Source organism: Nanorana parkeri, unplaced genomic scaffold (assembly GCF_000935625.1).
Source record: "Nanorana parkeri isolate BGI_ZX_2015 unplaced genomic scaffold, ASM93562v1 scaffold312, whole genome shotgun sequence".
In the NCBI taxonomy this organism is placed as follows: domain Eukaryota; kingdom Metazoa; phylum Chordata; class Amphibia; order Anura; family Dicroglossidae; genus Nanorana; species Nanorana parkeri.
In genome coordinates, this window is record NW_017306580.1 from 768,349 (window position 1) to 783,724 (window position 15,376).

Genomic DNA, 15,376 nt, shown 5'->3' on the forward strand with positions numbered 1-15,376 from the left:
GAAGCTTGGGAGTCACTTGGGGATCTCTCCCAGTCTCTGGGAATTTAACCAAATCTCCTGTGTTCTCCCAGGTGATGTGAATCCCCCGATTTCCCAGCCGTGGATTCGCTATGTACACAGAATGTTAAGCCCACAAGTCTTGCAATAGGTCACGAGGCAAATGGGCAGAGGATGAGTGCGACGTTCCTCAGAATCTAATCACCTCCTCTACCCAGATCTTCTGCTCAGCTCCTTTTTAATGTGTGCAGGGCCAGCCCCTCCCCACCCTGAGCTTTCTGCTAACTGACCTTCCTCCCCGCTTTCCCCAGGAAACCTTCCAGGTACTAGAGGCCAAAGTCACACTTCACTACTATATCACCCCGATAGGCTTTTACCTAGGTTGACCTCTTTGGCAACCCAAATAAATACCAAGTGCTGTCAGGTATTGGGTGACACATGATTCTCCCCCTGCCTCCACACGTTGCTTATCTTTGTGCCAGAGCGGCCAATGACTAGGGCCTAACACTGTAACATGGTGGCAGGGGAACAAGAGTGGCCTGTATAAGGTTTGACCAAGCTGTAACTGGTGTACAATTTGTGATGCCCTGGCAATGTATAGGAGTGGCAGGGGAATACAGTCAAGGCAAGTAAACGCTGCCGCCACAGCCTCCTGTAAATTAAACCTGTTACTTTGCCCAGTATGAACGTAACTTTTCTTATACAAATGTAAATAATAGAAGATTAACTGTGTTACATAATGTTGTGTAACAAAATTATATATTTTTTTTCTAGATCCACGTGTGGAAGACTGGCCACTTATGTCCTCTCCAATCCCCCAGACAATTATCATTGGGGCATATATTTATTTTGTCTCATCATTGGGTCCCCGGCTGATGGAGAACAGGAAGCCCTTTGAATTGAAAGGGATAATGGCTGTGTATAACTTTTCTATGGTGATTTTCTCCTTGTACATGTGCTATGAAGTAAGTGAACATGAAGGATATTCAAGACATGACCCATACTTAATAATAATGTACAGGTGTACAAAGTTTAAACATCCAATAGCCGAGTCACTTTTTACTCTTATACTTGCTTGCACTTCCTCTCTCAGCAATTTGCCCTTACCAGTGGTAATGGGTTCAGTTTTGGACCTGATTTTCTGATGGTTTCTGGCTGTCACTTGATGTAGTTGTACAATGACTGCATGTATATGTAGTCTAAATATTGTTTCTTTTGTTCATTTAATTCATCACACTACCTGTGCACTTGTGACACGTGTCTCAGTCTAAACATGGCGTAATGTGGCTGTGAGGAGCCGTTAAACAGAGAACATAGTAAAGGGGAGAATGGAGGAGGAAAGTGCAATTTTTTAACTCTTAAAAGAAAAATGTTATCTTTTTGTTTTCTTTATTGCCAGAAAACTTTGTAAATCCGTTTCATCTTGCTACTGAGGCTCGACTTTTCTAGAGGGGCTAATGCTGGCCATACGCTCAGGGCCAGATTTCCCACAAGGCCAACCAAGGCCCAGCCTCGGAGCAGCCGGGAATAGAGGGGCAGCAGGGGTGTGGAGTTCCTATTTCCCGATGCCCGGGACATGCAGTTCCGGGTGCCGGATGGGTAGTTGTTTTCTACATTTAGCTCTGCTTTGGGCAAGCAGAGCTAAATGTACAGCGGGGAAGCCGCCGCTTGTTTTGTACAAGTGATGTCGCCAAGATCATTTGTATGCAGCCTGCAGGTCTGCCATTCTCCATGGGGAGGGGGGGGGGGGGTTTGGCAGGGAGGGGGGCACATTGGGGCAGCAGAGAGAGTAAATCCAGCCCTGCATACGCTAATAGATTTATTTTGTTTAGCCTGTGGGCCGAATGCAAGAACTCAATCTGATTGCTCCATCCATTGTCCTCCACTTTCAGAATACTCAAACATTGATTACAGCTGATTCTGTAGTAACCATGGCCAGCTTTAGTCTCACCCCTATCCTGCAACATTTCCAGTTAGAGCACTCTTAAAGCATCCCTATAACTATAGCAACATGGTAAGACGATTAAAATAAACTCCAGCTGTAAAAAAATGGGGTTGAATATTTGCTCTTCCACTAGATGACGAGTTCAGTTTTTGTTTTCTGGAAGAGCTCCAGGTGCTGCTGGTATCTGATGATCCTGGGTGAGGTAGGAGGGTACCTCCTGTACTGAAAGTCTACTGAAGTTCTTGTATTTGATAGAGTAATGGCATTAAGCAGGGTTAACCCAGGAATTGAGAAAGTTGGGCCCCTATTAGCAATGTAAAACTAAATCCGAGACACACAGAGGAAAGTTTTCTGGATAATGAAGTTAATAACAGACACAGTTCCTGATTTGAAGCAGGATTTTGAGTTTCAATAGGCTGGCAAGTACACTTTAAAGCACATGTGTCAAACTCAAGGCCCACCAGGCCATTTCTTAGACTTCTACTTTCAGATCTAGGTATTAAGTTATTACTAAAACCAGTGATAATCGAATGCAGAGGCAATTATGATAAAGATTAGATACATTTATATAGTCTTACAGATACAACCGGCCCTTTGAGGGCAACCATAAAGTTAATGCGGCCCACGATTAAATTGAGTTTGACATTCATGCTATAAAGCATATCCAAACTCCAAAAACGTAATATATTGCAGCTTACCAGTCCTTGAATATGGTGGCTTATTTATTTATTTTTCCTTTTATTTTGCAAATAACATTCCTGTTCTATCAAGTCTATGCTCCCCCTTCTTCTTTTTTTTTTTTTTTTCCTTTCTCTATTGAAGCTATGGGGGGCAGCCACCGTTGTCTTAAAAGCTGGACTTCAAATATGTCTGCCTTTGTCTCATGATTGCATGGTGGCCTTTGGTTACATGGTGGATTGATTTACTAGTAGTTTTACCCATGAAAGATGAGGATGCCTTTCCTTTGTCTTTGTCACAGGAAGTGACAAGGATACTCCATTTTTTTTGGAAAGATCAACATGTGTCTTTTGAACTTGCTTAACATATTCTTACCCTCAGCCACCACTTCTAAGGACTGCTAAGCTGCAATATATAAAATGTGTTTTGGGATACACTTTGAAGAACTCCAGGCAAACCCCCGCACTGCAAGGGTTAAGTGCTCGTTTTTGTCTAGGGACTAAAACAAAAAAGTTGTACTCACCCGGAACCTCGGAGCCAGCCTACTGTCACAGCGCTCCCTCCAGCCTGTCTCCTCCTTCGCTGCAGAGGTATGTCGCCCTGTGTCCTTACGTCCAATACACAGTGTATTGGATGTGATGACTCAAGGATCCTTAGACCGCTGCAGTTGAGGGGGAGTGAGGCTGGAAGGACCGATCTAAAGGTGGCCATACACTCTACAACCATCGCAAGACCTTAGTCTTGCGATGGTTGTACAGGGATTAAAAAAACGTACGATCTGCCTATCTTGGACAGGCAGATCGCACTCTCGATCATCGCAAGCCCGCCCCCCTGAGGGGCGGGCTTCCGATGACCGCAATGCTGAACGGGCAGTGTGCGCGTGCGCACACCGGCCCGTTCGGCATTTGTCTTCCGAGCACCGTTCTAACCAGCCGAGAATCGTACGATTCCCGGCTGGTTTTCGAACATGCTGGTTCGACGGAAGACGTGCGACCGTACAGTAGAAACGGTCGCATGTCTCCGTTCACACTGCTCGATTCTCGTACGATTGCGGGATTTCCCGCGATTCTCGTACGAGAATCGAGCAGTGTATGGGCACCTTAAGAGCATATTTGCTCCGAGGTTCAGGTGAGTATTATTTTAGTCCCTTGATGAAAACGAGCGGTTAACCATTGCTGTGCATGGGTAGCCCCACTGCAAGGGTTAATCAAGATTTTGCCTGGAGTTCTTCTCTAAGGTATGGAAACATTTGTGTACATTTGTGAATACATCTACATACGTACATTAGTTGTAAATGTTAATCAATAGCTTTTTGTTTTATGATGAGTGGTCATACTTACTGTATCTGAAAAACATCTGAACTTACCTAAACTTGCTTGCTGTGATTGTCATACATTCAGTTAACACTCCATATTCTGCTTCTTAGATCCTTTTTTTGTTTATTTCAGATTGATATAACTTTGTTGTAAGATAGGCTTTGCTTTTTTTTTCCAGTTCCTTATGGCGGGCTGGGCTGCAGGATATTCCTTCCGGTGTGACCTTGTGGACTACTCTAGGTCACCACAGGCAATACGTGTAAGTAATTGATTTATGATAATGGGTTCCTGTGAGCAGTGAAATGTGTAAATGGTGAAGGTAAAGGAAATTGTGACCTAGCTGAAGTGTAGATAGGACTGAGCTTGGTAATCACACTTTGCAACTGATACAGCCAAGAAGAATCGTCTAATACACCAATGCTCTGTAGACTTCCTTTTGTTCTTGTATCATATAGTTCACATTATTATGTTATTAGTGTTTCATGAAAGGGTGTATTACTTGGTATCAAAATGATCAGATGCATGGGCAAGAGAATCTTTTTTGTTTTCAACACGACCTGTTCACGTGATGCATTGCCATGTATTGGATAAATATCAAGCATGCGGCATTGGGGTACATTTATTATTATTATTATTATTATTATTATTATTATTATTATACAGGATTTACATAGCGCCAACAGTTTGCGCATCGCTTTACAATATAAGGAAGACATTACAATTACAATACAATTCAAGACAAGATGGTAAGGAGGGCCCTGCTCGTGGGGGCTTACAATCGAAAGGGATACATTGACCCCTGTTTAGCCATACAAGTCGAGGCAATAATACAACACATCTAAAATGCGTTTCAGTGCAGCACACGTTAACACACACATTAAGCTGTAAATGAGCATTAGTGTAAACGAGTTTCAGATTTAAAAGCAGGTCAAATCATGAAAAGTGGCTTGCGTTTCTTTTTTCCCCTCTTTCTGCGATACATTTACAGTTGTATAAAAGTTATAACAAAGCACAGTCCTAATTAAAATTCAAACGCTGCATTCCACACCCACCAGAAGTACTTTACATGTGGATTTCAGACACAAAACACACATTCTTATGTACGCTGGCTCTTCTACACGGCCATTTTCTTTTTTCCCCCCAATATCGTTCAATGTGAATTCAAAAGCCATTACATACATATATGCCAGTTCACCAAAAGAAAGCACTATCTGTCCCCAAAAAAGATATAAAATTCATTTCAGTACAGCATTGCATGATGCAATAAATGTCAAAAGTACCACAGAGCGGAATACTGAAAAATGGCCTGGACAGGAAGCGGGTTTAACACCCCGATCTTCAAGTGTTTAAACTTAAAGCTAGGGTAGACAATACTGGGTAGTTTAATTTCCGCTCACAAACAGTTTGGCGTTTTTTGCTTTTTTCCCCCAAATCATTGTATGATGAACGCTTAAATTAATAATTGTCAAAGACTGCATGTTAAAGCCTAAATCCAACTAAAGCTTTTTTTTTTCCCGCCATTTTGCTATACTTTTATATTAGAGTGAGTAAGCATTAGAACCTTTGTCAGATCTTCATTGCTGTATCCACAGTAAAAATTTGTCCTTGCTTCCTGTCATGGTGGGAGGGGGTGATTGTTTTAGGTCTATAACTTACCTGAGGGGGTTCATTTACAAAGGCTGACGTCTAACCTGAAATTGTTGGCTTCATATACTTATGTCACCGCATATATGCAGACAATGTCTGCCTGATGTTCACAATGCACGCTCCCCCACTATTTGGGGAAGCTGCTTGAAAACAGAATAAAATACTCCCATGGGGCTAAAGGAGAAAAATCTTACCGTATAAGGCCAGACCAGAAAACTAATGTTTATTATCTTGAAATAATGCATGTACAGGCTCTCGAAGATTGATTTGCATACCGTAGGAAATGTATTACTTGATGCTATGTGGTCATGTTAGACACACAAAAGATTTTTGAAAATATTACTGAACCCAATCGGTGCCTACAAATCTTGGCTATATTGTCATTTCCTGAGGGCTTCAGAATTGTTTAACACATCGTAATTTGTTTTCCTTTTGTAGATGGCGTGGACATGCTGGCTTTACTTTTTTTCAAAGTTTATTGAGTTACTTGATACAGTAAGTAAAGAAATGTAATTCCTTTTGTAGTAATTGAATCAAATATAATACATTGCATTACAATCACTCGGGGATCATGGCATTCCGCTGTATGGCTCTGTGTCCTCTTCCATCCGTGTTTGCTGGTAGCGATACTTACTGACATGCTCAGATTCTCAGCCTGAGGTAATGTGTATGAGCTTATTAAAAATAGTTATTCCAATTTTTCTGTGGTGGTGCTTGTATACATCTCTGTTGTACTGTCAATCAAATAACTTTCTGTTGTAGATCCACGACACGTCTTTATTTGTGACCACCCCCCCTGCCTGATTGTGAACACATTTTGTGTCCCTAATCAGACATTCAGAGTTTCTACCCCCCACCCTTAGATGCTAAAAAAGAATGCACATCAATACCATATTAGATGGGGCAGTGTGTTTTATTATAGCATATCAATGTTTGACAAAACAATAGTGTATATACATGACATTCAAGAGGTGGGAGAGTTGAAAATACAACCATTCCGTAAGATAAGGTACCCACAAACAAACCTTAGAAAGGTTTTGTGGAGCTCACTCCTTGTTTGCACACCCACCTGTCCTCTGCACATAAGCCAGCCTTCAGGCTGTGAAGTCTCAGCATAGTCAAAGCATAGATGGCACACGTAGAAGTGGTATAGGGTACAAGGAAGGTGGCGTCCCACATTTTCTCTTCTTGCAACCTTACAGTCTTGAGAACAGACCAGTTAGATGCTCTCACAACTCTGTATACCCGACATGCATAAATGGTGTTCATTGTAATGTCAGGAGGTCTCTTGCTACTGTATGCATTTCATGATCACACACATGACAATATAGTGCAACGCTTTTTCTGAATAATTTAAAGTGTACGCCCACTTTTGCAGCCAAATTGAGATAACACCTACTTTATATTTGTTACATGTTTCCCTTAACATAGCATAACTTGAAAACAAAGTTAAATTGCTTTTTGCACAAAACATGCTTAATTCTTAAAGAAAAGTTGTTCTATGTACTGAATTTTTCTCTGGAATGCAAAACTCTCCTTACATTAATTCATAGCCACTGTAATTGATATAAACTATTGTTTTCTCTTATTTCCTAGATCTTCTTTGTACTGCGTAAAAAGAACAGTCAGGTTACATTCCTGCACGTGTACCATCATTCAATCATGCCATGGACCTGGTGGTTTGGGGTCAAGTTTGCGGCAGGTATTTTCTTTTGCTTCTTTTATGCCTCCAGTGTGGATTAGGAACTGTAAGCATACATTGGTTGCTTTCTTTAATGTGCATAGACAAATGAGTGAATGAGGAGGACTAGGGATGTGGATTCTGTCAGTTTTTTCCAGTGATTAGGATTTTAATGTAAATTAGAAGTGTTATATTTAAAGTGCAGCTAAAGGCTCCTGTATGACAGTCTAAACTAGTACCAAATCCAGATATTATGTGATGCACAAGCCTCATAAAGTAAACAAAAAAACTTCCTTTACCTTCCCTGACTGAGTCGGATCCTCCTTCATTTGTGTCTCACACGCTCCCCCTCTAGGACACTGCAGCTAAAAGTAAGACGTTTCAGCAGCACAGTGCGGTCAATCCAGAAAGTAGTGGGCAGGACTAGGTGTGACCAGGTACTGATTGACAAAGTACAGGTTGTCACAGAAAGCTGCTTTAGATAAACTCGATTGGCAGGATCAACAGGTAATTGGGGGACTTTGCAGGGGGGGCTGAGAAGGTTGTGCTTGATGGACCTGTGTCTTTTTTCAACCTAACTAACTATGTAACTATGTAACACGCTTCTAATTAAGTGCTGCAGCACATATTTGTTTTGTAATGTGAGGCCATTGTGACCGCGGCAGTCTCCTATCCCACCGCTGTCACCAGTATGTGACAACCGTTCCAAATGATGCCACTGCCAGTAGAATGTGATATTACAAGCTCAGCCTCACCCTGTGCAGAGATTTTCCAGCTTGTGGGACAACAATCTAAGCGCCTCTGTACAACATATAGAAATTCTGAGTAAAATAAATGGGGTTAAAAGTGAAAAGTACTTGGCGAACGTTTGCCTGGTCTTTGGTTTTGACATTGTCCAATCCGCTGCAGACTCCAGTGTGATGTACTAGAGAGTCATCGGCGCTCATGAAAGACTATTATTAGTCCTTCATAGTTTCATTGGTAAGTGAGAGCTCCAGTTGCCAATAGCATTAGCTTTTTGTTTACCCTCGAGAACAGGGTTAGCCAAACTTCGGCACTCCAGCTGGTGGTGAACTACAAATCCTGTCATGCCTCTGGAAGTCAGGCCTGTGTCTGTCAGTCTTGCAATGCCTTTTGGGACTCGTAGTTGTTCAACAGCTAGAGGGCCAAAGTTTGGCTACCCCTGCTCTAGAGGGTGTCGCAGAGCAAACCCCCCACCCAATCAAGATAACTGAGGGGTGTGATGTAGGAGTGGTGGTGTTTTATTATACTTTAGTGGACACTTCCCAGATAGCAAGCAATTGAGCTGCCAGTTAGAAAATGACTTGCTAAACTCTTGCAGACTTGCCAAGCTTCACAATTTTGTTGCACAATTACAGCAAAATTAATCTTATGGATATTCCTCTTAGAAGATGTATGTGTCCCACCCACCTTCTACAGCTTGCAATATAGGCCTGTTTGATATCTGATTGTTATTTTCGTATATATTCGTGTAACCATTTTTTATGAATGTATCTCCATTATCATAAGAATGATGAAAATTGTATGAAGCTTAAAGGAGAACTATGAGGTGAGTGATTTCCACTCACCTCATAGTTCTAGCCGACCTGTGACAATGAGACTTGTCACAGGTCGGCTCAGTAGATCGGGAGGTGAGCGAACACATACCGGGTTCGCTCACCTCTCGATCCTGTCACGGAGTCTCAGTATACCGCGAGCTGTAGCTTGCGGTATACTGAGCTTAGGGTAACGGGAGGACGCTAGTTTGTGTCCTCCCGTTACCCTAAGGAGAACTATGGGGAAAAACACTGACCCCATAGTTCTCCTTTAACTTAGGGCAGGATATCTGTATGTCAGTAGTATTGATCACTAACCCTATACTGACAAATGTGTAATCCTTCAGACTATTTACGGCATCCATTAAGAGGCTTTCCAGACTCTGCTTAGTTCTGTTTATCATACTGCAAAAAAAAAATTATGACCTTCTGTCCGGCATCTATGGTTATCTGCCTTACATCTAACCTAGGGCTGGTTACTCTCAATTGGACTGTAAAATGGCATGCTTTTTTTAAGGTTCTTTCAGTCTGGTCTGTGATTTTTTAACTTTGTCGTCCCTTTCTGAAACGCAGATGTTCGATTTAAATATAAATATTTTTGCCACGGACTTGCACATTTTAGAGAAAGGGGGGTAGCACTGTGTTCAGCACGACTTCTGCATTCTCCCTTTACAGCCCGGGGTTAGTATTGCCTTCACAGCCATAGGTCTACTTTAAGGCATTTTCTGTTCTCCTGTGCCTCCATACTTGTTGCTTGTCACCATGGCATCTCTAGCAGATTAGCATGCCAATGAGTTTGCGGTAAGGGGCTCAGCTGCCTTTCAGAACCTCATAATATTTGAATTCTCAGCCTGTGTAATGCTTGGAGTTATTGGGGGGGAGGGGGGGCTAAAGGCTTCAACAAAACTTGCCAAAAGCTCTGCAAAAATGTGTTATACACACCAATGTGAGTATGAAAAAACATAGAAGCTAAAATCCATGTGTAAAAGGGCTAAAGCTCTTTTCGATTTGGAGCTGCTTCAGTTGGTGGACATGGCTGAACAGTGAGGGTGCATAGTCATTAGCTGCTTTCAAACAGATACAAGTCCCACTGTAACTTTAGAATATGATTATCTATCTTCATCTTTAAAGGAAACCAAATTATTTCAAAACAATTGTGTTTAGTTTGTGTGTGTGTGTGTGTGTGTGTGTGTGTGTGTGTGTGTGTATGTATGTATGTTTGTATGTAGATAGATGGATAGATAGATAGATATGACCTTTTTGCAGGTTTGAAGTATGTAACCACTTTCTGTGTCTCTTCTGGTTTAGGTGGTTTAGGTACATTCCACGCCTTGGTGAACAGTGTTGTACATGTGATCATGTACACATATTATGGGATGTCAGCACTGGGTCCGGCCTATCAGAAGTACTTATGGTGGAAAAAATACATGACTTCAATGCAACTGGTATGTAGAACCTTTACAAATATTCTAGTAGCAGCACCTGCCTAGTCAGCATTCCTGACACAGTACAATGAATGTAGTTGGTTAAATCGGCAACAAAGGTAGAGTGTAGTAGAGGGTGGCCCTTCAACATGAGCAAGTTTCCTTACCCAGCTTTTATTAGACAGCAGTATACTCCAACATAAACTCTCTCCATTTATATGAGTTCAGGTGCTAGAGGGTTTTGACTGCATGTTAGCCCCCTGAAAGCACTGCATGCTGCTATTCACATTTTTAGCAATCTTTGCATAAACGGGTATTTTTGATCTCGTAAACCACCATATGCTGAGCAGCACATAGACCTGTCCACAATGATCCATGGGGTTACTTTAGGCCACTTTTCACACCATTGATCATTATCTCATCAACATATTTTATCCATTTTTATTTGCTGCAGTTATTTTTGTATTATGACATTTTATAGTTGTCACTAAATATGCAAAAAAGCCCACAGTTTTATTGCTTTACATTACAACATCAAGTACTATATTTCTTTCTTTTTACTGCTCAGTGTAGTGAATGGATCACTCACTTCTGTGTGTTTTAAAAAAAAACATTTTTAATAGTTAAAGGCCAATAGAGCCCTCCATTTAAATCAGCCAAATACATTTCAGGTGCATCAGATCAAAAGCTGTTTAATATCTTGTAGATTGTTTGTTTTCTATCTAAGGCTGGGCACACACCTTACAACCATCGCAAGACTTTTGTCTTGCGATGGTTGTAAGGTACTTAAAAAAACTTACGATCTGCCTATCTTGCATAGGCAGATCGTACTTGCGATGATCGCAAGCCACGCCCCCTGAGGGGCGGGGTTCCGATGACCGCAATGCCGAACGGGCAGTGTGCGCTTGCGGACACCGGCCCGTACGGCTGTTATCGTACGGACATGCCACAAACCCGCCGAACATCGTACGATGCTCGGCGGGTTTTCGAACATGTCCGTAAGTTTAAAGTCGTGCGACCTTACAGTAGTAGAGGTCGCACGGCTTCCACACGGTGTGTGGCGGCCTTAATGCTGCCACCAATGAAGCTGGGGAAAGGGGGGGGTGGTTAAATTACACACCTTTCCCCAGCTTCATTGGTGGCAGTGTTTAAAGTAGAGCGCAAGGCAGTAAAATAACTCACCTTTTTAACCATTGCATCCCCACAGCTCTTATTTTTGCTGCATACAGTTTCTAATCTCAATTAAAATACTTATTTTAATCTTTATTTTAAGTGGTTTCATGACCACAAAGCTCTGGCAAATTTGCCAGTCAGCACAGCTTTCAGGATCAACAATGCCTATGGACTCCGGTAGGATGACGTTACTGCTCTGAAGATTCCGCTTGAAAAAAGATTTTAAAATATTTCCATTGAGATTTATTAGAAACTGTATGCAGCAAATATAAGCGTTGTGGGGTGGCAACATTAGTGGGGGGTGTTCAATTGCATTTTTTTGGGAAGGGGGCCCCATAAAACTTTTGCTATGGGGCCCTGTGGTTTCTAGTTACGCCCTTGGCCAGAACTATGAGGTGAGTGAAAAGCACTCACCTCATAGTTCTCTAAGTGTTTGCAGTACTATGGCTGCTATGGGTAACCAAATGCTAATCAGAAACTGTTTCATTTTTAACTCTGCACTGCAGTTTCTTGGTGATTGGATGCTTCTAGCAGTTAGGACATTTCCTTGCTTGCCCTCTTTTTATACATAAACCCCATAGTATCAGGAAATTACCATCTTATTGGCAGACAACTTATTTTCCAAGCATTGAAACTACCTAAACTGGTTATTCTCCTACTACACAATGAACTCCTTTATAAAGCTGAGAGCTAAATATGCATACCAAGATACAGTGACTTTAATGTAATGCAGCATAGAGATAATTTCATTGGTGCAGCTAAACCGATTTTGTAGTCCTCCAGCCTCTCCTCCCAATCTTATACTAGCCTGTCCCTGATCCAGCAAGTGATCAGCTCCTGGAGGCACAGCTGCCTGTCAAAATATTGTGTCAGACCCACAAATACACTCTGCACTCCAGAGTCCTCCAAAGTAATGAATGAGAGTGCAAAGTGTATGTGTGAGCCCAGCACAAAAGATTTTGACAAACGGCAATGCTGCACTGTCCAGGCCACACAGCTGATATGCCAATGGATGGAGGACAGGAGCGTGTAAGACTAGGAGAGGGTGCTGAGGTCAGAAGGACTACAATAGAAGTATAACTGCAGTGTAAAGGTGTAGTTACATATAGTTGATAATACAGATAGGATTTAAATTCCCTTCTAGTAGGTAATAGAATGTTAGAAAATAACAACTAAGAATAGAAAAAATCTCTAAGGGCCTGTTCACATGAGATCAGGTCCTGATCAGCAGACGTGGAGCTGCTGATGCATTGTGTTTTTGGCTGCGTTTTGGCCGCGTTTTGGATGCCTTCCAGCAAAAAAAACTGCAGCGCAGTGTGTTTTTTGACGCGTTTTTGACGCGTTTGCGTATCTGTTCCGTTTCCAGACCTGACAAAATGTGACCTGCAGTATTTTTCTGTCGTAAGCTGAACGGACTGCGCACGTGAGAACTGGAGCCCATAAAACACATAGGGATACATTGGGATGCATTTTGAGTGCAGCAGCGTACGGAGCCGGTCAGCACACAAAACGGACGTCGTGTGAACAGGCCCTTAGACCTCATTAGATCACAGTTGTCACCCATTTTAAAAAAAGTTGTTATTGTTAGTGGCCCCGTTGGAGATTTCTCCTCGCTTCTTGTTCAGTTGACAGTGCGGTATGACCGGTCATAGAAGTAGATCACCCTAGAACTTGAACCATGAGATGGCTGGTATTTACAAAATCTACTAAGCTCCCTCCAATGATCCAATCCTCCATTATTTGGAGAGAACAAGCTCTCATTGATCAATGTATAATTTTCTTTTGATGGCCTATGGGGAAAGCAATCATTGGGGACACTCAGGGCCTCTGCTGTTGCAGATTTTGTACTTGCCTCTTTTGTTCCCATTTTCTCTTTAATTGGCCGAGATCATTCACCTACAGCAGAGGCTAGGCTAACATTCCCTGGCCTGTCATTTTTCGTGAAAGTTGCTCTCAATTTCCCTTGCATCCCACAGCTGAGTAGGGCAATAAAGAGACCACATTCTCTATGAAAAAGTGCTTTTGCTACATTACCGGACTTCAGAAAATCATGATGGAATAAACCAGCTTACAGTGTATGCAACAAATACATTATTGGATAAAGAACACAATCTGCCAACAACTATGGTTCATGGGCCTGCATGATTGGATACAAATGTATTGGATAGTTTAGCTAAGTGCTCATATTGTATATTTTTGGTAAATCTAGCACTGATTGTACAAAGGGTGTACTGTCACATTGTAATGTGTATAGTCACCCTGCTGTTCTTCTCTAGGATGACAGGGAGACAGAATGTACTCTTTTCTATGTTCAGATGGAAAAAGTGCAACAGATGCCTCCATCTATGCTAAACTGTGTGGATGGACGAATCTCCCACTGGGCCAAGCTTCAGTATCTTGCTATTCAGCACCACTGGCTGTCAAACTCCCTGAACAATCTGATTGGATGCAGGCATTGTTCAGGTATTTTCAGAGCTGTCGGGGCCGACTAGCAAGATACTGAAGCTTGGCCCAGTGGGAGATTCCTCCATGCACACAGTTTAGCGTAGATGGAAGAATCTGTTGCACTTTTTCTATCTGACCATAGAAAATCTGCAGATAATCTATAGGTATATGGCCAGCTTTAGAAGGATAACTAGCATGATGCACAGTGCTTATATGTTTCGGATCTCTTTGAGTAGAAATCTACATCTCCTGTGTTTTTTTGGGGGTGAATGAAGCTGTATTAGTAATTCTACACTGATTATGTGGTATTATAGCACCTCTGTACAATACAATAGGTCTCGCAGCCCCCTAGGAACCTGCAGAATGGTGCTTTTTGCATTTTTAATGTAGCAAGAACATTGACACAGTTGAGGTTGTGACCTGCTATAATGAGCAAAAATTGCACAGCTTTTTCCTGTTTTAGCCAGACGGTGACAATAATTTTTTGCTTTTCCTCCAGACGCAGTTTGTGATGGTCACTGTGCACATTAGCCAGTTCTTCTTCATGAAGGATTGCCCGTACCAGTTCCCGGTCTTCCTTTACATCATCTCCCTTTATGGAGTCGTTTTCTTAATCCTGTTTCTCAATTTCTGGTTCCACGCCTACACCAAAGGACAGCGGCTACCGAAGTCTTACCAGAATGGCAAAGCATACCAAAACGGGCATGTGAAGGACAAACATCATTGACACTAAGAACACAATTTTTCTAGCTGTACCACGCAATGGTATCTTGGAAATTACTTGACAATCATGCATCAGTTAGCAGTAAATGAAAAACATTTGCACTTTCCCCGCCATCCTGAAGAAAACTCTGTATTTTTACTGTAACTTATTGGGATTGTTTGCTGACAAAAAGGTGTCGTTTCTTTGTTCTTCTTTGCTACAAATGTACATATATTTATCTGCTGATCACTCAGGAAACTGTTAGGTTGTTGGCATGGATGTGTATGATAAGTATTTTGTACTTGGAAAATCCTTTTGAACCGTTTCCAGGCATCAGTCTGAGTGAAGGAATGACTGTGATGACCACATGAATGACTGTGTCCCGGTCCTGAGACATGACACAGGTTGTTAGAACAGTGGTGATGCTGCAATCTAGTACCGCATTTCACATTTTGTACAAACAATAAAAAAATAAGATAAAACATGAAATGTAATTTTTTAAAATTCTATATTGTATTTTTATTTTTGTAACTGAAAATTGCATTACATTAACATCATCTGACACAAATATAAAGCTTTCTGGAAAAGAAAGCTTTTTAATACCTGTCCCACTGCCCCTGCTATGGTTCTCTGCTCCACCTAAGAGACACCACTGCCTGAAAAATCTTCTGCGTCTGACACTTTAGTGTGTTGGATGCCTGTTCCCCCGCTACGCTCCATGGTCCCTGATGCCGACCACTACTTCACTGCAGGACACTGTAGTGACATAGGGTGTGGTGGAAGGAAGCACAGCATGCAGCAGAGGACAAGG

General features: G+C 41.9%; 1 protein-coding gene across 1 annotated transcript in view; it reads left to right on the plus strand.

The window, feature by feature from the left end:
* The window catches only part of ELOVL7 (ELOVL fatty acid elongase 7), a 41,211-nt gene extending 26,174 nt beyond the window's left edge, over window positions 1–15,037 (plus strand). The window contains exons 3-8 of the mRNA XM_018557944.1: window positions 772–962; window positions 4,115–4,195; window positions 6,022–6,078; window positions 7,180–7,285; window positions 10,129–10,265; window positions 14,362–15,037. Of these exons, the coding sequence (XP_018413446.1) occupies window positions 772–962; window positions 4,115–4,195; window positions 6,022–6,078; window positions 7,180–7,285; window positions 10,129–10,265; window positions 14,362–14,589 (800 nt within the window). The 3' untranslated portion in view covers window positions 14,590–15,037. The remainder of the gene's footprint in view (window positions 1–771; window positions 963–4,114; window positions 4,196–6,021; window positions 6,079–7,179; window positions 7,286–10,128; window positions 10,266–14,361) is intronic.
* Window positions 15,038–15,376: the final 339 nt, after the last annotated feature.